The sequence below is a fragment of the Sus scrofa genome, chromosome 6, assembly GCF_000003025.6.
Source record: "Sus scrofa isolate TJ Tabasco breed Duroc chromosome 6, Sscrofa11.1, whole genome shotgun sequence".
Taxonomy (NCBI): Eukaryota; Metazoa; Chordata; class Mammalia; order Artiodactyla; family Suidae; genus Sus; species Sus scrofa.
In genome coordinates this window covers 136,216,008-136,241,558 of record NC_010448.4, presented here as the reverse complement: position 1 = coordinate 136,241,558, position 25,551 = coordinate 136,216,008, and the positions used below count along the sequence as shown (strand labels likewise).

Here is a 25,551-nt window from a genome sequence, read left to right as displayed (position 1 = left end):
CTTTTTCTCTCCTGTTTAATTCAGTTATGTGTGAAACTCCCATATTCTCATAATTCTCCCACCTTTGACCATCAATTATGAGTGTTCTTCCCAGATTCAGGCCATGCCGTGTTTATCTTAGGGCCCTTTCGAAGGTAGCAGAGGCCAAAGAAGCCAATTCTGTGGATCAGGCTTGTCTGGCAGCATTAAATATCATCTTCCTCTAATGAAAAGGGAGCTTTTTGTTTGTTTTAATGAGCGCAGGGGGCCTTTATGTCCAATCTTCTCCTAGAGGAAGTAATTGCATATGAGCGACCTTTGAAGGCAATCACATCAGGGAGTTACTTGAAAGGCTGTGAGGTGAGTCAGGGTGTAACATCAACCACTGTAACAGCATTTCAGAGAAGAAGCCCGCTTGTCTCACTGACAACTCATCCACACCCCTCTGGACAGAGAAAAAGCATCTCCCGATTGCTAGAAAAGTAAGGTAGCAAAGCATTATATATCTTTCTCTCTTGAGCACCTACTGTATACCATGCATACGTACAGCATGACCTCTGCCCTGTGGCACTAAGGTTTCAGTGGCGGGGACAGACAATAAGGAAATTAAAAATGTAAATCATTAGCGATGGTGCAGGGTGCAGTGAAGGAAATAAGCCGGCTCATGTGCAACTTGCTCATCTGAGAAAATAAGAACAATAGTGGAACCTGTCTCTTGAGGTCGTTTTCAGGATTAAGTTGGATAGTGCATGTGTTGTACCTATGACAGTGCCTGACACATTAGTTGAACATTTTGTCAGTGGTATTAGTAGTTACTGTCTTTGTAATATAAGAAGTGAGGGAGGCCACCTCCAATTAGGGCAGTCAAGGAGGGCCTCCTGGAGGAGGTGGCTTTTAATCTGACACCTGAGAGATGAGATGGCACCAAGCATGTAAATAACTGTGAGGGCAAAGGCCAGAGATAAAAGAAGGAATGTCTGATCTCCCCCAGAAGCAGAAAGAAGATCCGTGGTCAGTGGGGCTGGAGAGAAAGGAACAAGTTGAGGGCCATAGAGTAGGCAAAATTCCAGCCAGGTAAAGGATTTGGATTTTATTTTTCTAGGAAGGCAGCAGAGTGGGCGCTTGATGCTTTAAAGTCTCCCTCTGGCAGCTGTGCAGAGAGTGAAGTGTAAAGAGGACCAGGAAGGAGCCGTGCTGACTGGGAGGCCCTGGGACAGAGAGCAGAGACCTTGTGGGGGGCAGTGTACTCGTTTCCCAGCCGAAACAAATTCCCATACACTGTGTGTCTCAAACAACAGAATATTTTTCTTTTTAGGGCCGCACCCATAGCATATGGAAGTTCCCAGGCTAGGTAGGGGTGGAATGGGAGTTGCAGCCGCTGGCCTACACCACAGCCATAGCAACGCCAGATCCAAGCCACATCTGCGACCTAGACCACAGCTCACGGCAACACCAGATCCTTGGACCACTGAGTGAGGCCAGGGATTGAACCTGCATCCTCACGAATATTAGATTTGTTTCCACTGAGCCATGATGGGAAATTCCTCAAATAACAGAAATGTATTCTCTCACAGTTCTGGATGCTAGAATTCCGAAAGCAAGCATTTGACTAGGTCCTATTCCCTCTCAAAGCTCTGAGAATCCTTCCTGATTCTCAGCACCTTCCAACTTCTGGTGCTGGCCGGCAATCAGTGTTCTTGGCTGGTATATGCATCACGCCAATCTCTGCTTTGTCATCACGTGTCATTTTCTCTGCATGTCTCTGTGTCTTTGCTCTCTTATTCTTTTTATCGAAGTATAGTTGACTTACATTGTTATGTTACTTCCCAGTGTACAGCGAAGTGATTCAATTTTGTGTGTGTGTGTGTGTGTGTGTGTACGTGTATTCTTTTTCAAATATTCTTTTCCATTATGGTTTATCACAGGGTACATGGACTTACAGACTGACTTTACATGGTTCCCTGTGCTATACAATAGGATTTTGTTGTTTAGCCCATTCTACATATAATAGTTTGCATCTATTATCCCCAAGCTCCCAATTCTTCCCTCACCAACTCCCAGGCAACCACAAGTTTGTTCTCTATATCTGTGAGTGTGTTTTTGTTTCATAGATATGGCAATTGGTTTTGTAGTTTTGATTCCATATATAAGTGATATCATATGATATTTGTCTTTCTCTTTCTGATTTACTTCACTTCGTGTGATAATCTCTACCTGCATCCATGTTGCTGCAAATGGCATCATCTTATCCTTTGTATGGCTGAGCAGTACTCCATTGTATATACGAACCACATCTTCTTTATCCATTCTTCTGTGGATGGACATTTAGTTTATTTCCATGTCTTGGCTATAGTACGTAGTGCTATGAACATAAGGGTGCCTGTATCTTTTCAAATTATAGTTTTGACTGGATATATGCCCAGGAGTGGGATTGTTGGATCATATGGTAACTCAATTTTTAGTTTTTTGAGGAAAGCCACACTGTTCTCCATAGTGGCTGCCCCAATATACATTGCCACCAGCAGTGTAGGAAGAAGGTTCCCTTTTCCCCACACCCTCTCCAGCATTTGCTATTTGTGGACATTTTAATGCTTACCATTCTGACTGGTGTCAGTAGTTCCTCATTATAGTTCTGATTTGCATTTCTCTATTAATTAGAAATGTTGAGCATCTTTTCATGTACCTGTTAACCACCTGCATGTTTGATCTCTTCTTGTAAGGACACCAGTGATTGGCTCTAGGACCCACCCTAATCCAGTATGACCTCATCTTGATTTATTATCTTAATTGCATCAGCAAAAACCCTTTTACCAAATAAGGTCAAATTCACAGGTGCTGGAATTCAAGACTTCAACATATGTTTTCTGGGGTTCACAATTCAACCCACAACAGACAGGAGGGTTCTGGCTGGCCCCACCTCTGAGAGGCTGGGCTGGAGAAAGCCCCAGTGGCCCAACTTGTGTGGCAAGAGCAGCCCCCAGCCATACACAGGTATCAACATCTTGCCTGTAATAGGTTTGGATGCTCTCCAGCTTCTTGGTTGCTCCTTCCAAATAAGCAGGAGGTGGTGCAGAGGCAGTCAGCCCTGCTGAGGGCAGCGTCAAATAAGGGCTGTTCCTTCTCATTCCTCTGTCTCCCCTTCCATTTATAATTTCCATCTTAATTAAACTATTAATTCATTATTCCTTTTCAGTGAGTCCCCCAGTGACTCTGAATAGTCTATGGACAGAGGTGGATTTTGTTAGATTTAGGGAGTGAGGAGACCTGGGGTTCATCTCAGGTGCTGCCCTGATTGTGTGAGCTTGAGCAGTTCACATAACCTCCTGAGTTTCACCCTCTATAACATGAAGGTACTGTCCTGGCTCAGCAGTTCTCAGCCTTGAGGATGCATCAGAATTGACGGTTAAGCTAAAGCATAGATTGCTGGGCCCCACCTCAGAGCATCTGATCCAGTAAGTCTGGGGTGGGGGCCTGAGAATTTGCTTTTCAAGAAAGTTTCTAGACTTTGTTGTCTCCTGCTGGTCAAGGAACCATACCCTGAGAAGTACTAGTTTAGATAATCTCTGAGGTTTCTGACAGTGATTCTCTTCTCTAATTCTGTGAAACTCATTTCAATATAATATGACTAACCAAAGTAAAGTTTCTAACTTTAATTATCAAAATCTGGCTTTCTTTTCTTTCCAAGCGTTATTGAGGTATAATGGACCAATAAAATTGTATATATTTAAAGTATATAATGTGATGATTTGATATACATTGTAAAGTGATTACTGCATCAAATTAATTAACACATTTATCACTTCACCTTACCTTTTTGTGTGTGGCTGATGGGAACACTTAAGATCCACTTTCTTAGCAAATTTCAAGTATGCAATGGCATATTATTAAATATAGTCACCATTCTGTACAGTAGATCCCAAGAACATTCATCTTATAAATTAAAGTTTGTACTCTTTGACCAATATCTCCCCCATTTACCCAACCCCAGCCCTTGGCAACCACCATTATACTCTCTCTTTCTGTGGGTTCAACCTTTTTTTAATATTCCAAATATAAGTGAGATCACCTATTATTTGTTTTCTCTATCTGGCTTAATTTACTTAGCATAATGTCCTCCAGGCTCATCCATGTTGCTGTAAATGGCAGAATTCCCTTTTTATGACTGAATACTATTCCATTGTGTGTGGAATAGCATTCTTCATTTATAATTTTCTTTATCCACTCATCCACTGATAGACACTCATAATGTTTCTATATCTTGGCTAGTGTGGATAACATGGCAATGAACAGTAAAGTGTAGCTCTCTCTCTCCAAAATACTGATTTTGTTTCCTTCAGATGTATATTCAGAAGTGGGACTGCTGTATCAAAAAGTAGTCCTATTTTTACAAAATCTTATATGTCCCAGCCACTGCTCATCTTATTTTTCACTTTGGATTTACCTATCTTGACTTAAAGGTGCCCTCTTTCTGTTCTCTAGTCATGTAAACCATGCACCCTCCTCTGGCTTGTGGGTCCTGCACATACAAGACTCCTGCAGAAGTCAACAGAATGTTGACTTAGAATTCAATAGAATTGCCTACCCTTCCTGAAACTTATTTGGGGTGGAGATGAGGTGCAATGGATGGCATTAGAAACCTGAAATCTCATGGCATAAATCAGACCATGACCATGAAAAGATGTTCAACATCATTAGTCATTAGGAAAATCCAAATCAAAACCATAATGACCATTCCAATGTCATTTTACACAGAAACAGGAAAAACAATTCTGAGATTTGTATGGAACCACAAAAAGCTCCAAATAACCAAAGCAATCTTAAGAAAGAAGAACAGGAGTTCCCGTGGTGGCGCAGTGGTTAACGAATCCGACTAGGAACCATGAGGTTGCGGGTTCGGTCCCTGCCCTTGCTCAGTGGGTTAATGATCCGGCGTTGCCGTGAGCTGTGGTGTAGGCTGCAGACGCGGCTCGGATCCCGCGTTGCTGTGGCTCTGGCGTAGGCCAGTGGCTACAGCTCCGATTCGACCCCTAGCCTGGGAACCTCCATATGCCGCAAGAGCGGCCCAAGAAATGGCAAAAAGACAAAAAAAAAAAAAAAAAAAAAAGAAAGAAGAACAAAGTGGAGCTATCACACTCCCTGATTTCAAACTGTCTTATAAAGCCACAGTAATTAAACAGTATGAGGGTGGCATAAAAACAGACACATAGATCAACGAAATAGAGAGCCTAGAAATAAGCCAGCATATTTATGGCTAATTAATGTACAACTAGTTAAGAATATGCAACAAGGGAAGGACAGTCTCTTCAATAAATCGTGTTATCGGATTCATACAAATGAGTGAACCTGGACAACTATTTTCACCATAGACAGAAATTAACTCAAAATGGATTAAAGACTTGAACATAAAACTTGAAACCATAAAATTCCTAGAGAAAACACAGATGGTTAGCTTCTTGACATAGGTCTTGGTGATGATTTTTTTTTTAATCTGACACACAAAGCAACAAAAGTAAAACTAAACAAACGGGACTCCATCAAACTAAAAAGCTTCTACACAGCTAAGGAAACCATGAACAGAATGAAAAGATAACCTACCGAATGGGAGAAAATATTTGCAAATCATATATCTGATAAGGGGTTAGTATCCAAAATATATAAAGAAATACAGCTCAAAAAGAAACAATTAAAAAAAGAAAAGAAATACAGTTCAATAGCAAAAAAAAAAAAAAAAAATCCAGTTTAAAAATGGGCAGAGGGAGTTCCTGTTACAGCTCAGCAGGTTGTGAATCCATCAAATATTCATGAGGATGTGGGTTCGATCCCTGGCCTTGTTCAGTGGGTTGGGGATACCACATTGCTGCGGCTATGGCGTAGGCTGGCAGGTGCAGCTCTGATTCAACCCTTAGCCTGGGAACTTCCATATGCCACTGGTGTGACCCTAAGAAGCAATATATATTTATTTGTATTTACATAATTTTAGATAATGATGCATGGGTTTAAAAGTAAGCCTGGATAATGGAAAGAGTGACAGAAAATGGTAAAGGAGGGCAGTGGAAATAGAGGGGTCCAAGAAGATCTCCCTGGGAAGGTGGTTTGAGGTAACACCTGAAGAATGTGAAGGCACCGTCATGCAAAGATCAGGAGAAGAAGGGATGGAGGAATAGCTACTAGAAATCACATCCAACAGCAGGACATGGAGAAAGGGCAGGGTAATTAGCAGAGAGTACACGATGATGCTGGAGGGGGGACAAAGATAGAAACTGCAGATCTTGAGGACCATGGATAAGCTTTGATTTAGAGTCTGAGTTCTTCCTCCTGGTATAGTAGGAAGCCACAGGAGGATGTAAGCAGGTGAGTGACATGATCTGATTTACATAGCAAAGGTCACCCCCAGCAGCTTTGTGGAGATAGGAACCTAGAGGAGGGCGAGAATGAGGGAAGTGAGTTCAGAGTTCAGAGTGTGCAGCTGGAGCTAAAGAGAAACGAGGTGGCTTTCAGGAAGGGAGTGGCAGCAGAGATGGTGAGACGTGCCGGGATCAGAGACATCTGTAGGAGGAGAGATCCAACAGGATTAGATGTGTGTAGGAGGTAAGAAAGAGGTGGCAAGAATGATCCTTGAAGTCTGTCTTGAGCAGCGAGGTGGAAAGCCATTAACTGAAAAGGCAAACCTGCTCTTATAGACTGAGTTACCTATATTCAGATGACAGATAAAGAAACCCGGGCTCCGAGCAGCTAAGCCACTTACCCCCCCGCATTATCCACCTGAAGAGTGGCAGAAGCAGGTTTAAAACCAGTGACTCCAAAGGCTGCATTTTCAGCCCCGCTCAGTACCACCTGCTGCCCAAGTTCCTACCTCCTTAGCCAGTCAGTCGATGGAAATCACAGAAAGTGGCATTAGGAGGGGAGAGCAGGACTTCTTGGCTGTGAAGGCTGATGACTGGGCTTGTCATTAAATCAAAGGGAGAGGAGCCGCTTGGAAGAGTAACATTTTTCCAGTGAATCATATTAAATAACCAGAATGGCTTATACCCTGTGTCAGGCTGAACTGAGATTGACAGCTAATAAAGGCCCAGTAATTACAGGAAAACATCAGATTGGAAAGTGCAGAGATTCTTGAAACACCTGAAGCCGTTTAATATATCTTATGTTTGCTCCAGACCAACAGCCAGCTCCCAGAGCAAGACTGGTCTCATTACTGAGCTAATGGACATTATGTTCTGAGGAACGTTTCCCTCTGCCAAATAAATCAGAATTTTAAAAAGTGAAGCCTGAGACTGCCCTGCTGCCAGTGTTTGCAAGGACATCACTGAGCGTTTTAGGTGTCAGGTTTAATTTGACTTGGCCCGGTCTGTCCTTTTGAGAAAGGCTCAGGAGGCATCAGCTGGGTCACAGGGAGAATTCCTTCTGCACTTGCTCTTTGGGCTGTGACAGAAATCAAACCTTGATTCCCGGAGCGTGCCTTTTCAAGCAGGAATTGCTCCTGTCACTGAGGCCCAGAGGAGTGAGTTGTGATGAAAGTTGTCATTCTCCCCTATTCCTTGATTTTTTTTTTTCCAGGAATGGGGGATGGAGAGAATGGAGAGACTCATTCACACCTTCTAAAATATTCTAGAACATTCATGAGCCCCCAGTAAGTTGCAGCCACTGTCCTGGGAACCAGGATGAGGACAAATCCTTACCTGGGATCAAAAAGCAAAAGTGACAGCAAAAATAAAAGGGTACATGTTGTATGTGCCAGCTCTGTATGTGCCCCCCACTCCATCTGCTCAGCCAGCCCGCCTGCCTCCCACAGGCTCCTGTAAACCGCGCCCCTGGGGCCTGTGCTGCTGCTCTGAGCATCAGTGGCCTGGAGAAGGGGCAACTCCTCCGTGCCTTGTAGATTTTCCTCGGCATTTTTCACCGCCCAACAGCTCTAATGACCTTGGCATCAAGCTCTTACTGGGGATTAATAACTGGCTGGGTTTAATGGCCCTTACTGTGTCCTGGGCCATTTTCCCAGTCAGCCATTAATTCCAAGCAGTGCCCTGGGCTCTGGCCATTACGGCTCCCTGGGCCAAGTGGCTGCCCTGAGGCAAATGGCCACAGCCTCCTTCTCTGCAGACAGAAGCTTCCACAGGGCCCTCCCCTGCATGTCTCCATGGCGTTAGTACATAAAGCCGCAGGCAAATTGGTGGTTAGGGCACCACATTGCGTCTTCTCTTTATGTATGTAAGTTTTCTCAGAGGACAGAGAAGCTCGGAGGTTGAGTTTCATTCACTCACCTATCAACCCATCTATCTATTCCATATGAAGTGAGTGCTTTTTACTGGGTCAGGTGGCAAGAGAGCTCACCAAGGTGGGAGTGACCTAAATTCAGGTACCCATGTTTCCTAGCAAAGAGCAGAACACCCTACCCAGTGGGGCTCTTAAGGAAAATGGCCCCAGAATCAGAGAGGCAGAAGGCTGTGCAGAAGTTAGAGAGAAGGTTGAGGAGGTAGGCAGGGAGTTCCCTGGGAGCCACCTCCCCTCTTGTGTCCTTGGTGGAGGCGGGGGTGGGGGGGTTATCTCCCAGGCCCAACAGCACAGCCTTCAGTTCACCTTCCCACGCTCTGCTGAGTGATTCATCAGCCCAGCATCTGAGCACTTCAGGGAAGAACGTGTAAATAGAGCATCAGGAATCCTAACTCACCAAGGCATGACTATAACCACCCATATCATTAAGGCCCTCCGGATGATAACGGTACTACGATGCGGGGGCACATGGCTGTCTCAGAGCCCTCAACGCCCCAAGAACCGGGGTCTCCCAGTTTGTAAAATTTTCAGACATTCTGCCTCCCAAGATACGATGAGTCCCTTGAATGCAGGAAACAGACTTCATTTCCACCTCTGGATGTGATTCAGCCTTTCAGACTTCATTTCCGCCTCTGGATGGGCAAGAAGGTATAGGCTCTTCTCAACTGCAGGAAGTGTAACATTATGTTTAGAACAGCTATTGTCATTTTATTGGCACCACCGACCAGAAAGCACTCAAGGCATAATTCAGACTTCGATCTCTTGCATTGTTTGGTGCATCTGCACATCGCAGAGAGTTTTGGTGCCCAAGGTAACCAATAGCTCAGAACTCAGGCAGGTGGGCAGGAATCATGAGCAGGGCTTTCTGGGATCGGGTGGACTCCGGCATGTTCTGATGGTGCCCAGTAATGACAGAAGTCAGAATGGCACAGTCAGGAACCTTGGAGGTTACTGAAAGGGTCTTCACCCGGCCTCGCATGGGCACAGGTGAAAGAGAGAGAAAGAGAGAAGGCCTTGGGATTTCCAGAAGCTTTACCAGTTTCATCTGCCAAGCAGCCTATGCTCTGAGACTCACAGCAGAGTAATTCATTATGGGGGAGAGAGATGCTAGAAACTTTCTTCAGAATGTTTTCCCCAGAAAAGCACAGGGTCTTCAAATTAGACATCAAGCTAGAACATTTGTGATGATATTTCTAGGTGAGTCTGATGAGAAAAAGCAGGTTCCAATGGCCAAAGAAATTTGGTCCAGTGGAATGAAATCATACAAAGTGACCTTATTAAGCAAATGTACTGAGTTATACAGTACCTCAGGGGGGTATTAAGTGCTCAATAAATGTCTTTTAAATGAATGAACGAATGAATGTCAACTGGCCATAGATACCTAGTTGACCCTCCCTTTGTTCTAGGGGTGAGAAAGTTAAGAATCTGACATGTGATAAAGTCTGCTTTAGATGCTGGGGCTTCTGACCCTAATCATCCTATAGCAATATGCTATTTGCAGAGACCCCTGTCATCTTTGTAGGAATTTTTTTTTCTTGGTCTTTTTGCCTTTTCTTGAGCTGCTCCCACGGCATATGGAGGTTCCCAGGCTGGGGGTCAAATCGGAGCTGTAGCCGCTGGCCTACGCCAGAGCCACAGCAACGTGGGATCCAAGCCGCGTCTGCGACCTGCACCACAGCTCTCAGCAACACTGAATCTTCAACCCACTGAGCAAGGCCAGGGATTGAACCCGCAACCTCATGGTTCCTAGTCAGATTCATTAACCACTGCGCCACAATGGGAACTCCTATAGGAATGTTTTAAGTGGTTCTCTACATGAGTGGAGGTCTCCCATAACACAGGACTTTCAATGCTAAAACCCAAGCAACCCCCTATAAACTGGGTTACTTTTCTACCCCCTCAATATTCTCATCAGTAAAATGCCAGGGATAATGTAGTATCTTTCTTATAGGGTTATTTGAAGAATCAGTGCAATTATCTATAAAGTTCAGAACAGTGCCTGCCACACAGAGAACATCCAGGATTATTAACTAAGAGGATGGCTCTTTCCTTTGTGCCCCCAGCCTTGCTGTGCTCTCAACAGCACCCCCGCCTTACTAATACTGTGGCACAGCCCTTCCACTGTGTTACATTGTACTGCACATCTTTACTGACTTGCTGCCCCCCTTCAGAGTATAAACTTTAAGGGGTTCTCTTTTTCCAATCCACTCGCATTCTCACTGCCCAGCACCGCGTCTGTCACCCAAGAGTAACTGGATGTCAAGTGCATGATAAGAATTTGCAGGGTAGAATTGCCGCCATTTGTAAGCCCATGGGTCAGTTATCAACCTGGAGTGATCAGCACATGCTGACTTAGTGTGTACCTACACCGAGCTCTGCCTGGCCTGATCATCCCAACAGCGGCCATCGCTTACTGAATGACACTGTGCCAGGTCCCGTGGTAAGGACTGGGTTCAGTCCTGTGCAGTTTCTACTTTTGCTGGTCAAATATTGGCAATTTCAAATGGCTCCACCTGATACTGGGTGTATTTCCATTCTACCAAAGTGGAATGGAGCACTAATTATGCTCAGTTAAATATGAGAAGCCTGAGACCCGTGGAGGTTAATGACTTGCCAAGGCCCCATGGTCAACAGTGAGAGAGACAAGCCTGGACCCAACAGGTGAGGTTTCAGGATGGGTGCCCTTGGCCACTCTGCAGTGATGGAAAGTGGCCGCCCTCCAGGGCTCTCTGTCTGGTTCTGAAGACAGAGCGATGGCTCAGGAAACTCCCAGAGTAAACACCAGACCGCATACATGCAGCGCCAAGTTGGATCCCATTTCCTGGGATTGTGCCGGGAAGCAGTGTGTCCTGTTCAAGTTAATAGGGAAGAAGGGCAGGGGCTCTGGGGAAAATCTAAGAGGGCAACTTTCCTTCAGGACCTTCTCGATTGTCATTTTCTTGTGCACTTGCTGGCCTTGGCCTCAGGCCCTAATTACATTGTCTTCAAACAGCTACTGAGAGATATTTCTCATGAAACATGAACAGGGAAATGCTTAATTTGTAAGAATGTAGGTATTCAGAAGGCAGCTCACAAGCTCAAGGAGTTGAAATGAGCATTGGCATTGGCACTGTCCCTGGTGGGCACTGCACGGCCATGACTTCCACAGAGCCTGTGGGCACTGGATGTGCTCGAGGCTTTCTTTACATTTCTGAAGGTGGACCAACTCAGTTCCTCTCCCTCTCCCCTTAAAAGGGAAGAAGCTATCCTAATTGGCATCGCAAAATTATAGCATCTGAGGGGCTACAACTTGCATGCCTTTTGTCATGTGATGCTTAGACAATGTCTGTTTAAGATAAACATATTGGTACAGCATCCAAAAATACTGATATATGCTTAACTTCCAGTAAGGTGAGTTAAGAGTGTCAAAACTGGTGCCACAGCCAATTGCAGTATAGCCTTTTCTTCAACTTAGTGGTAACTTTGGATTCAGAAAGACCTGGGTTTGAAAGTGTGACTTCATTACTTGCTAGCTATGCCCCTTTAGGCAATTTTTTTTTTTATCATCTCTGAGCCTGAGTAGCCTCATCTGTAAAAGGACGGTAAGAGCAAGCTTGCTGGGTTGATACAATGATTTGATCTTTTAACATCAGTAAAGCTCAGAGCTCAGTGTTTGACAGGTCAGTGCCAGCTCTCTTCCCCTCTGCATTTTGGAAGAGAAGGTAAGGGTTTTTGAGATTATAGCAGAAGGGAGGCATTCTGGCATGGGAAGGGGAGAGAGAAAATGGGCAGCCCTCTGAGGCGGGAAGTGACTCGCTGGTGCCAAGACAGTGTTGACGCTGATGGAGTCCTTCTCCCCTTTCCTCCAGCCCCTGAAAATGCACTGCAGGGACTGTGCCCTGGTGACGAGCTCAGGGCATCTGCTGCGCAGCCACCAAGGCCCCCAGATTGACAAGACGGAGTGTGTCATCCGCATGAACGATGCCCCGACGCGGGGCTACGGGCGAGACGTGGGCAACCGCACGAGCCTGAGGGTCATCGCGCATTCCAGCATCCAGCGCATCCTGCGCAACCGCCACGACCTGCTCAACGTCAGCCAGGGCACCGTGTTCATCTTCTGGGGCCCCAGCAGCTACATGCGGCGCGACGGCAAGGGCCAGGTCTACAACAACCTGCAGCTCCTGAGCCAGGTGCTGCCCCGGCTGAAGGCCTTCATGATCACGCGCCACAAGATGCTGCAGTTTGATGAGCTCTTCAAGCGCGAGACCGGCAAAGACAGGTACCAGGGCTCGGGAGCAGGCAGCGGGGCTGGGGAGCAGGTGGCAGGGGTACGGAAGAGGGAGGGGCAGTGTCCTTGCTTATCTCCTGAAGTTTCTTTTGCTTTTAATTTTGTAACCCTTTTTCTTATTGAAGTATATAGTTAATTTACAATGTTGTGTTAGTATCAGATGTACAGTATAATGATTCAGTTATATATATACCTATATGTGGATATACATCTATATATGACATCTATATATTATTTTAAAGATTCTTTTCCATTATAGGTAATTACAAGACACTGACTATGGTTCCCCGTGCAATATAGTAGTTCCTTGTTGTTTACCTATTTTATATAAAATAGCATGGACCTGTTAATCTCAAACTCCTAATTTATCCCTCTGCCTCCTTTCCCTTTGGGAACCACAAGTCTGTTTTCTATGTCTGTGAGTCTGTTTCTGTTTTGTAAGTTCATTTATGTCATTTTTCTAGATTCCACATATAAGTGATGTCATATGATATTTTCCTTTAATTTAGGATGATAATCTCTAGGGCCATCCGTGTTGCTGCAAATGCATTATTTCATTCTTTTTTTTTTTTTTAAAGCTTTTGCTCAGGGCTTTTTACTGTGGCCCTACTGCTCATGCCATGGATGGAGGTCATCAGTAGGGTCCTCCTGGAGACTGGGCTACTCAAGCTGAATTTATAGGGCAAAGTGAAAGGAAGCACTAAGACATTTATGTGGATAAATCAGGGCCACATCCCTATTTTGGAGGAAGAGGTGACACCATTGCTGGCTTACACTGGTAGTAATTGCAAGATACTGATGATACTGGTTTATTGTATTTCTTTGTACTTGTGCGAACACTAACCAAAAACAGGTGTGTGGGTTATTTTTTTCTTTCAAAGGGAAATATTTATTCAGTCAACAGATACCTACTACCTCACCGCACTGGGGATACTATCAAAAATAAGGCCAATCTAGACCCTGCTCCCCCGGGATACAGTCTTACAAGGAGGGCAGCCGTTCAGCACTTAGTGGCCAGGGTGCTAGGTCATGTGAGGGGAAGAAAATGGTGCTCTGACTTGTAGGACAGGGAGAGCTGCCGTAGTCTAGGGCAAGGCTTACAAGATGATAGTTACAACTCAGTAATAGGACATTGGGTGAATGTAGTGAGTCATTGCAAGGTGGTTTTTTTTTTTTAATGTAATGGAAAGAATAGAATAAAACAAGACAGTATCAGCACTCATTCCAAATAGTACGGCAAAGTATTATTTAATGGAATAAAATTAGTTTTGATTTGAAACATATAAATGTACATATACAGGGGCTTCTTTATTTAGGGCCGCACCTACAGCATATGGAGGTTCCCAGGCTAGGGGCTGAATTGGAGATGTAGTTGCTGGCCGAAACCACAGCCACAGCAATGCAGGATCCGAGCCACATCTGCAACCTGCACCACAGCCAATGGAAACACCAGATCCTTAACCCACTGGACAAGGCTAGGGATTGAACCTGTATCCTCATGGATAGTAGTCAGATTCATTGACCACTGAGCCATGTCAGGAACTCCTAAGGGACTTCCTTTTGAGGTGATAATACTGTTTTGGAACTAGATAGGGATGGAAGTGGTACAACCCTGTAAATATACTAAAAACCACTGACTCGCACATTTTAAAAAGAATAAAATGAAATGAAAGCCATATATAATACCCATGAGCATATATGATCAATCATGATGTAAAATATATTTCTCACTCTAGATCAAAGTATTTTGATAAGGGGAGTTCCAGTCATGGCTCAGCAGTCACAAACCCGACTAGTATCCATGAGGATGTGGGTTCAGTCCCTGATCTTGCTCAGAAAATTGAGGATCCGGCATTGCTGTGAGCTGGGGTATAGGCTGGCAGCTGCAGTTCCAATTCAACCCCTAGCCTGGGAACTTCCATATGCTGCAGGTGTGACCCTAAAAAAAAAAAAAAAAAAAAAAAAAAATGCAAAAAAATTTTTTTGAAAAACACTGGTCTAGGACATGAGGGCATGATGGAAAAAGTTTCCAAAAAAGGTGTGTTTAAGCTGAGGCCCCAGTATTTATCCAGGTAGAGAAGAACCTGAAAAGGGGAGAGAGAACTATCCTTATGGGTACAAGGGCTCAGAGGTGGAAGAACAGGCAGGGATTTGGAGAAAAGTCCTTGTGGCTGCAGTCAGGGCTGGCAGGGAGTGGTCTGAGATGATACAGAGAGAGTCAGGAGTCAGCCCAATCCAGGTGAAGAAAAGACCAGCCAGGTATTGAAAGGAGCAGTACAGTGCAGTCTGAATACATAGCTTTGGGTTGGGGTTCTGACTTTATCCCTCACTAGTTATATGACCTTGGACAAGATATTTAGCCTTTCGGTGACCTCACACATGGAAAGGACATAGTGACCAGGCCTGATAGGACTGGCCTAATAATTAAATTTCCTCATTTCCTTACTTCTAAGACAGATACTTTTATAATCAGTACACATTTAATGATGTAATTCCTCCCCTATGTTACAAAAACTGTTGCTGAGTCAATTTCTTATCTTAAAAGTAAAGAGATTTTATGAATGAAATAAAGAATATGAAGTACTAAATCCTTTTGGTTTGCTTAGAAGCTCATTGTGGAGAAGAGAGTCTTAAAGAAAGACCAAAGCCCATCATCCCCAGATTCTTTGCAGGGAAGAGCTTTCTTCTGAAATCCTGGAAATCTTGTGACCAGGTGAGGGCTGGCCCAGGCAAGGGTGGGCATGGCATCTGGTGGCTGCTGACACTGTGGCCTCCTTACCTGGAGGCCCAGGTGACTCCACAGTTAGCCCAGCCAGTAGGTCACATGGAAGATCCTGGTAGTCATCACAAGCTGTCATGAAATCCAGTTATTTATTGTCCTTTAAAACCTACAAGGAAGAGAGACTGTTGCTCATTTGAAGGAGTTATTTAGCCAAGAAAACATTTTTTTAAGGGAAGGAGAAACAGTTTCATATTTTCTGCTTGGGAAATTCAAAATAAGGAGAAACACTCTTTGGTAAAAAACACTTCTCTCTTTTTAGTTTAATTCTTTTTAGTTTGCTAAATTCAAGTATTCCTGAAACACTGTGCAGCGTTAGCCATTTGGGATAATTACACATTGCTCTGCATCTTCTTAAGGGAGTACGTTGATAACCTGGAGACTAGTCATCCCACCTTTAGATCTTTAGGAAGCATTCTCACATCGAGACATAGCTCACTCACTAAATGCATGAAATTCTGACCAGTGAAAATGTTCTGCTTACCGGACCTGAGTTCAGATGGTAGCAAGAGAGACAAAATTTTAAGGATCAGCTACCCGCTGTCCCTTCCACCTACCAGGATCTACACAGTCCCTATTCAGAGAATCACATTGATGGATTGTAGGATGCCAAAGTACATTGTTACTTCTAGACTCTGTCTTTTACTTTTAGAAAACTGTCTTAAAGAAGGTAATATTGCCTCATTAGTCTCATGTGTCTATATATGTATATTGTCTTTTTAGTGCCGCACCCACAGCATATGGAGGTTCCCAGACTAGGGGCTGAATCGGAGCTGTAGCCGCTGGCCTAAGCCACAGCCACAGCAACTCCAGATCTTTAACCCACTGAGCAAAGCCAGGGATCAAACCTGCATCCTCATGAATACAAGTCAGATTCATTTCCACTGAGCCACGACAGGAACTCCTCATACGTGCGTATTCTTTTTTTGGGGGGGTGCGGGGGGGTCACCACACCCGAGACATATGGAGGTTCCCAGGCTAGGAGTCTAATCAGAGCTACAGCTGCCGGCCACAGCCACAGCCACAGCAGCACCAGATCCAAGCTGCATCTGCGACTTAACACCACAGCTCACAGCAGTGCCAGATCCTTAACCCACTGAGCAAAGCCAGGGATCGAACCTGCATTCTCATGGGTACTAGTCAGATTCATTTCCTCTGAGCCATGACAGGAACTCCTCATATGTCCACATTCTCTTTTTTCGGGGGGAGGGGGTGCACCCAAGACATATGGAGGTTCCCAGGCTAGGAGTCTGATCAGAGCTACAGCTGCCGGCCACAGCCACAGCCACAGCAGCACCAGATCCAAGCTGCATCTGCCGACTTACACCACAGCTCACAGCAATGCCAGATCCTTAAACCACTGAGAGAGGCCAGGGATCAAACCCACAGCCTCATGGTTCCCAGTTGGATTCATTTCCACTGTGCCACGAAGGGAACTTCCATATTCTTAATCTGCAGTCTATTCTAAGCTAGAAGAACAAAGTCAGAAATATCCCTTCAGAACTATTTCTGCAAACTAAAACACAAAATGTTTAAGGTCTAATAGTCTTTCCTCTGTGTATGCTTTTCTTGAAACCTAACAAAACAGTAGCATGCATTAAAGATACACAAAGTATGGAATATCTAATTTTGCACATCTCATGATCAGGACATTCATTTCAGGCTAATATTTTGAGTAAATGGGATAATTCAATAGATTTTGATTTATGGAAGTTTCACCCTACTTAAAAGTGGAGAAAAAAAGTGGCTCAGGAACAATGTGCAATTAAGAAGCATGACAAATGACAGAGATGGCCAAGTGGTATTCTTTGATATTAGAAAGTAACTGTACTTGAAAATAACTTTATAATTGAATAAGGGTACATTAGGAAAATATGATTCAGAACCAATATTATAGTAATTAGATAAAAGAAGCATAAATGAAATAACTGCAGGAAGGATATTTCCATAGAGATTATAAATGAGATTCTGGTGGAGCAGAAAGGCCTTTAATTGTAATTTAGTGTGCACTATAGAATTATCAGCTCAGTGTGTTACTTCATCATATAAAAGAATATCTGATAATTTTCCCTAATAAGCACATGACAGCTCTTCATATTCCTTCATTACAGTTGATTAAGTGTAAAAACAGTAGCTATTCCTTTGTTGGAAAAAGAGTTCAGATCTTTTTAGAAAGACAGCACAAAGCGGTTGCATTGCTATGGCACGTGATCCCAAAAGGCTATGATTTCACAAGCCTGGGGAATTTTAAGCGGCTCTTTAAAGAAAGCTTCACCTTGGTTTCTTTAGTCCTCCACTTTGCATTCTCCCCATTTTTACCCACAAAACCTTTTCCTGTAGAGGCACATCCTCCAGAGACCAGGCAGTGGCTTCTTATTTCTTCTGCATCCCATAAAAGGAAGCTGCTGGGAAAAGCCCTCATGGTGTTTCCTACAACTCCCAAGCGTGGGAATGCGGGTGTGATTCCTGGATTAGGAACCTGGGGGTGTAAATGCATGAGCTGCCCATTCTCCTTCCAGACTTCATATCTTCCTACTTATTCCCTCACCCAGTTCAAGTCTAGAACAACTAGCCATCTCAAGGTCACAGCCACCACCTTCCCTTCCCCTTCCCCTCCCCCATGCAGTCAGATCCACTCTGTCCCACCTCCTTCAGTCCCAAAGGTCTTGTGAATATATAGCCCTCGTGAGAAAGAAAGAAGGTTCTTAATAGCTCTATAGACTGGAGGCTCCAGAATTTTCCAGTTACTGCCCTGACTACTGATGATGGCTCCTACACAAGAGCCAGTAGAAGAATGCTGGAAAGATATCAAATGCTTTGTGTTAAAAAGCACTAAGAGGGAAGGCTGAATTATTTAATTCATTTGCTCCAATCGAGCACCCAAAGAGGAGGAAGGGAGCTTGATGTATCAACACACCAGACCAGACACTTTTTTTTTTCTTTTTAGGGCCACACCCAAGACATATGGAAGTTCCCAGGCTAGGGGTCAAATTGGAGCTGTAGCTGCCAGCCTACACCACAGCTCTGGCAGCGGTGGATCCGAGCCGCATCTGTGATCTACACTGCAGCTTGCGGCAATGCCAGAGCCTTAACCCGTGGATCAAACCTACATCCTCATAGAGACTAGTCAGGTTCTTAACCCACTGAGCCACAACGGGACCTCCAGACTAAATACTTTTTCTGATGTCCTCTCCTTTAGTCCTCACAATAGCCCAGGAAGATAGAGCTTCCCAGGCGTGCTTTCTAGATAAGAAATCAAGGCTCAAAGAACAGCAATAACCGGCCTTAGGTCCTTCGGTGGTGATGTAGAACCTGGCAAGACACAAGTCCATGTTATGTCCATCTTTAGAATCTTTCAGTGTACTTCCTCCTTCCTGGGATATTACTGGGTCAGGATGCAATGGAACAGAAGATAAAAAGGAGTTAAAGGGATGAAGAACTAGAAAGTTGAAGCCAGGAACTCAGGAATGACTAAATTACCCATTCCTGTCAGCTATGCGACAAAACAAAAGACTTCTTAAAAGGATGCCCTTTTTTGGTTGTTATTATTCCTTATATGAAATGGCAATAATGCAAACTGCTTAACCAAAACTCCGCCTTCTCAAAAGGGGTGCTACACAGTGTGAGGAGAAAAGCCTTTCTCCACCTCTGTTATTCATATCACATATGGTGCTATGGCCAGACAAAGTCAGACAGTCTGACCTTGGGGATAAGGTGTCTGAAGCTGGCTAATGAGCCATGCCACAAGCACTGAAAAAAAAAAAAAAAAGGAAAAGCAGCAACCCCTGAAGAATTGAAATTAATATCCACAGCAGCATCCCGCAATAGTCCGAGTCATCCTCAAAGAGTCAAATTAGACCTTGATGTTGCATCTCTACAATTACCCTTAGACTTGGCATGAGGTTAGAGCTCAATATGGATGTTTGAATGGGCGAATGAATGAATAATGTAACTCACAGATTCATTCCTTCAATTCGGCCAATTTGGGGTCTTCTAATGAAAACTTTTCCGAGGGCTCTCTGACTGCTGTGAGGTAAAATCGAGCAAACTCTTCGTGAAACATGAGCATTCCTGTGACCCTTTTTCTCTGGCCCGTAGCCCCTTCCCAAATGAATGTACTTCTAAGGAAAGACATTCAGTCAAGATGTTGGTGCCAGTTAGTCTAGTTGAAGGCAAGCTGCTATCATTTGCTTGATCAATTGATCAACTGATAGATAAACACAACTGTCTTTCTTCATATTTAATACGCTCTTCATTATCTACCCTGCCTGGAGAAAAAAAAAAGAAAAGGAATATAACTCGTCACGTGTTCTAGTTAATAAAGAGTTGACACACGGGGATTGTCATCTTTCAAGAAATTGAGGAGTTCCCGTCATGGCGAAGTGGTTAACGAATCTGACTAGGAACCATGAGGTTGTGGGTTCAGTCCCTGGCCTTGCTCAGTGGGTTAAGGATCCGGCGTTGCCATGAGCTGTGGTGCAGGTTGCAGACGCGGCTCGGATCCCACATTGCTGTGGCCCTGGAGTAGGCCAGTGGCTACAGCTCCGATTCAACCCCTAGCCTGGGAAACTCCATATGCCATGGGAGCGGCCCAAGAAATGGCAAAAAGACAGAAGGAAAAAAAAAAAGAAATTGAGTGGTGATATTATGGTATTATACACTTAAACACTGAAACATTGATCATCATCTTTGACTGTGAAGAAGTACCTTGAGTATCCATCACGATGGAGCATCATCATTTGTCATCATATCGTGGAAGATGATGGTGTTGGGAACAGAGGTCTATCTGGTAAAGTTCCAGCCATTTACAAAGTGGAGAGAGAAAGCGTGTGTGTGTGTGTGTGTGTGTGTGTGTGTGTGTGTGTAGTCAGCCTTGTTCCAGAAAGATTTAACATAAAGTGGGTCTGAGGAGTATTTTGCCAGCTCGCAGACTTCCTTGTTCTTCCTTCCAGGAAGATCTCCAACACTTGGCTCAGCACTGGCTGGTTCACCATGACAATTGCCCTGGAGCTCTGTGACAGGATCAATGTGTATGGCATGGTGCCCCCAGACTTCTGCAGGTAGGATTTATTCTGCTAGTGTAATCCATCTCCAGTGCTGGGCAGGGTTTATAAATATATGATTCCAAATACCAACCACAAGACATGCCTTTCTGTCTTCTTGAAGCGATTAATTAACGTGTCCCTGGTCCTGGTTCGAGAAACAACAAACAGCATTTAATTATGCGATATAAAATATTGAAAGTTTTTGTTTGTACGGCTGGAAAATTAATCCATCTTGCGGGCTTCATTTATCCTCTGAATATTTATCAACCAAAAGTAATGCAATAATTGGCATAATATTAACAATGAACAAGCATTAAGAAATATGCATTTTATTCTCATTTGAAAGGAGTGTGGTAATTTTTAATGAATTAAACAGGGCAATTTCTTTGACGGTAAGGCCTGTTTTCTAAAATTAAAATAATTCCTCTGAGTCTCCTTCCCTTTCCACATCAGTAGCCTTGGTTTGTGCTTCTAAGACCAAAAGCACAGGCATATAATTATTTTGATGTATCACTTTAAAGGGAACATGCATACATCTCTGTTGCTACCTGAAGTTACCCAGCGGCGTGTTCCCAGGCAGACTTTGGTGTGGACTCACAGATGCAGCTGAAAAATATTCAGGGGCTGATTTGTGGAAGCCCGATTGATAATTCGCCTGCAATCTAATGCTGTGATACCAACACACTCAGAAAGCTGCCTAGTTTTCAGGCATGACCTGCACACGGCCTCAGTCCTGGATCCTCAAACAGTAAAACTTAGGTGGGAGCACTTTTTAAACTTGATCATTCAAATGTGTGCTTGCTTATACCTTCATGTGTTTTAAACCCAATAGCTTCTTGCAGGTCATGGGCCTTTAGGCAAAACCTACAATTTGGAAGTTTGATGCAAGGATGGTGAAACATACTTAATCATGCTGTTACTACTTTGCCACTTTCTCTCACCCTTGGGGGAGCGGTTGGGGTTTTTTTTTGTTGTTTTTTGACTTTTTTTTTTTAGCTGCACCCATGGCATATGGAAGTGCCCAGGCTGGGAGTCAAATCGGAGCTACAGCTGCCAGCCTACGCCAGAGTCACAGCAATGCAGGATCTGAGCCGTGTCTGCAACCTACACCACAGCTCACGGCAATGCCTGTTCCTTATCCCACTGAGTGAGGCCAGGGATTGAACCCACCACCTCATGGTTCCTAGTCAGATTCATTTCTGCTGCGCCACGATGGGAACTCCCCTCTCCCACCCTTTTTAATCCAGAGGCAACACAGGGGGAGTACTTGTTTATACGTAAGAATCAGGTCACAGGGGAGAAGGAAAGGTGTGGGCAATCCAGGCCTTTGAAATCCACCTGGACTCATGCATTCCCCAGAGACAGTGTCGTAAGGAAGGGTGTGAGTTCTGGAGCCAGACTGCCCAGGTTCGAAGCCCGGCCGGGTCACTTACCAACCTAGTGCAACCTGGCACAGGTCATTCAGTCTCTCTGTGTCTCAGTTTCCTCACCGCTAGAAGTGGATGTGGTGATAATAATAGACCCTGCCCCATAAGGCTGTAGGTAGATTAAATAAGGGAGTACATGCAAAGTGCCTGGAACAGCCCCAATACATGGCCAGTCTGAGCTTAGAGTCTCACCCAGTTCCTCATCCCTTAATGTACTCGCTTTGTTTCCCTCTCTAACCTACATGCCAAAAAGTAAGGAGAATCATATTAAAAAGCTCACTGCCTCCTCAAACCAACAGGTGGAGTGGCAGCAGCACCTATGGGCAGGCCAACAGCCATCAAAGCTGACAGTTAGATGGCAGATATAATTATGCAGCATTGCTCTTAGGACGTCTGAGAGGAAGAGCATGAATAAAATTGAAATGTTCATGACTTAAAGTATGCAAGGAAATATTGCATTTATTATGGAAAACAAATGAAAGGCAAGTTAACCTGTCATTTCTCTTAGAGTTAGTTCATCACCACTTCGTGCTCATGGGCTGGGGACAATTTACAGAATAACACTGGTAAGGAAGTCAAGCTACTGTCCATGCATCGTGGGTTGCCACCCGCTCTGAGGTTCTTTAGTTGTTCTCACAAGATGCTTTTGGCAGGAATTCAAAGATCCCACCATGGGGTCCCATCAGGGAAAGTGGAGAAGTGTGCTGGGTATTGTCTGGAGCAGAGGGTGGGCTAAAAACAGCATCCTCTGCAGCCCTGGTGCCTGTCTAAGAATGATAAGAGTGGGGGAGAGCAGGAGCAGCTCAGACTGATTCCCAAGTTCCTTTCATCTTCATGTCCAGGACATGTGGGCTGAGCCAGCAGGCACCCAGTTCCCAACTGGTGACCTTGAGCCTTGCTGTCCTCATCTGCAAAATGGGCCTAAGAAAATACTGATAGAAGCAAACAGGTCATGGTGAGGATTAAATGAAACTATGAATGTAAAATGTTTGACACAGTGCCCAGCACACAGTTAGTGCTCAGGAAAGATGATTAAAATCATGAATAATACTAATACATTGGGAGTTTCCACTGTGGCTCAGCGGTAATGAACCCAAGTAGTATCCATGAGGATGCGGGTTCAATCTCTGGCCTTGCTCAGTGGGTTAAGGATCCTGTGTTGCTGTGAGCTATGGTATAGGTCACAAAGACAGCTCGGATCTGGGGTGGCTTTGGCTGTGGTGTAGGCTGGCAGCTGCAGCTCCAATTAGACCCTTAGCCTGGGAACTTCCATATGCTGCAGGTATGGCTCTTAAATAAGAAAAAAAAGTATTACTAATACATTACTGTAAGATACATAAAATAATGAATATAATCCTAAGGACTTGAGGGTCGCCCTGAAAGATACCAAGAATTTGGGGCAGTTCACAGCTCTTCTCTTTTAGAGGTTCATGATACGCCTGATCCACACAGAAACCTGACAAACACAGCAAAGCCACTTGGAGCCAAATGACTTGTAAACAGTATCTACCACCAGAGAATGAAAAAGCGACTTAGAATTTAATCCTGGAGTTCCCATTGTGGCTCAGCAGGTTAAGAACCTGACTAGCATCCATGAGGATGTGGGTTCGATCCCTGGCCTCACTCACTGGATTAAGGATCCAGCATTGCCATGAGCTGTGGTGCAGGTGGCAGACATGGCTTGGATCCCACATGGCTGTGGCTATGGTACAGGCCTGCAGCTGCAGCTCCGATTTGCCCCCTAGCCTGGGAACCTATGCTGCAGGTGTGACCCTAAAAAGGAAAAAAAAAAAAAAAAAAAAAGGAAACAAGAGAGTCTTTAATAATAAATTATTTGGCATCAATAAAAATATTTTTTAAAAAAAAGGAGTTAATCCTGCTCCTAGTCTGACCATTCCCCCTTTTGCCTTGATTGTGAACAAAGCTAAGACCTCTAAGGCCATCAGGTACATGTATCAGGCACTCTAGGACTTGAAGAGGTAAGAGATCCCCAGGCCAAAAGTAGTAGAAAGACTTCGGGAGATGACAGACCTCAAGCTGGTTGAGTCCAGCATAAATTCCTCGAGGGCAGAGACATTGGTGTGTTTAGCCCACAGCTGGGACCCTGGTACGTAGGACAGCAGATGTGCCCTGACCTGGCCGATAGCGGATGCTCTGTACATAGAGAGTGAATGAATGGCCCTCTCCTCTGCTCTCCCTCCAATGCTATAGTAAAAGGATGTCTGTCTGGGTGAAAACAAGCCATTTCTGCCTCTCAGAAGCTGTGTGGCCTTGAGAAAATTACTCAAACGCACTGAGCCTTCGTTGCCTTGGGCAAGTTACTTAACAACTGTCTCTGAGGCTTTAGTTTCCATATCTGCAAGATGATGCTGACATTGGTACTTACTTCCAATTACTAATACATTAATTACTAATGCATTACTGTAAGATATATGATAATATATGATATCTATATGATAATTCCATGAGATAGTAGATGAGGAATGCTTGGCACAGTCTGGGTGTGTGTGGAGCAAGCACAAATGTACCAGATAAGGGGACCCACTAATCTGTAGGCATAAATACCCATTAGCCTGTGCAAGGAGCTGCCCAGAAGCCCTAACGAATGGTGCTCGGTTGGGGGAGAGGGCCTGACTGCTGGAAAGGGAAGGGCACTAAGGCCTCCTATGCGAATCAGGTCCCACCCATTTTCCTCACCACTGAGAACTGGCTTCACATGGCCTCCAGCTCCCTGCAGGACTCCACACGGGCTGCTCACAGGGCACCACCTGCTCTATCGCTTCTTTAAAGTGCTCACTGAAATGAAGAGTTAGGCAGATGGGGCCAGATTTCAGCCAAAGGCTCTTTGGGAGGTAAATTAACCTTTTCAGACTTTGAGATACAACTAAGACCCCCAAAAGGAGTCATTTACTGAGTAAATCACAGAGACCCTGATTCATTCAACTAACTTGTGTGGGGCATTTGGGGACATAATTGAAAATGAATGAGACAGGCTTTCTGCCTTCAGTATCTTCAGTGTCACTTGGCCACGATTCAGTCACAAGGGGCAGAAGGTTCAAAAGGCGCCTGTGGGAAAAAAATAACTGCACTCCACCTGTCAGTAGTTTCTGACCCACAGGGCTTTCTTGAAGCATCCAGCTCTGGCCTTCTAAGGACCCCATCCAGAAGAACAAGGGCAAAGAACCAAGACTGGCCCCTCAAAGCAGATGGACTTCTCTCTGTCTTACATATGGGCTCTCCTTTAACAAAGGGCCCAGGGCAAATAAGAACCTAGGCAACCTTGACAACTGCTGGTCTAAGATACAGTCATGTTGCTGCTTTTTAATCTCAATCATACTCTCACATACTTTTAAGGACAATCTAATCATCACCTTGTTGTTGCCAAGGAAACTGAGGCACAGAAAGTCATTTCTATCAGCTTAGGGTGGCAGTGACCCAAAAAGGACTGTTGGCTGCCATATGCATGAGATGAGCATATGGAATAGGGAGAATAGGGAGGCGGGGACTACATTCTATCCTAGGGAGCAGACAGCTGAGAAATCCATGAGCACCTGGAATAGGGAGAGGGGGACTAGGTGGAATAGGGAGGTGGAATAGGGGGTGGAATAGGGAGCAGGGGAATGGGAGAGGGTGACTACATTCTATCCTAGGGAGCAGACAGCTGAGAAATCCATGAGTGCCTGGTTTCCAAGAAATGGGGGTGGATTCACCCTGACAAGCCATTTCATTGAGCCTTTATGATATTCCCAGGCAATAAATGTTATTATTATTATTGCCATTTTA

The 25,551-nt window shown here is 44.5% G+C and overlaps 1 protein-coding gene across 2 annotated transcripts in view; it reads left to right on the top strand.

The window, feature by feature from the left end:
• Positions 1-25,551, top strand: part of ST6GALNAC5 (ST6 N-acetylgalactosaminide alpha-2,6-sialyltransferase 5) — a 183,246-nt gene that overhangs the window by 149,525 nt on the left and 8,170 nt on the right. For both annotated transcript variants that reach the window (NM_214436.1, XM_021093581.1), the window contains 2 exon segments: positions 12,099-12,508; positions 20,249-20,356. In NM_214436.1, coding sequence (NP_999601.1) covers positions 12,099-12,508; positions 20,249-20,356 — 518 coding nt within the window.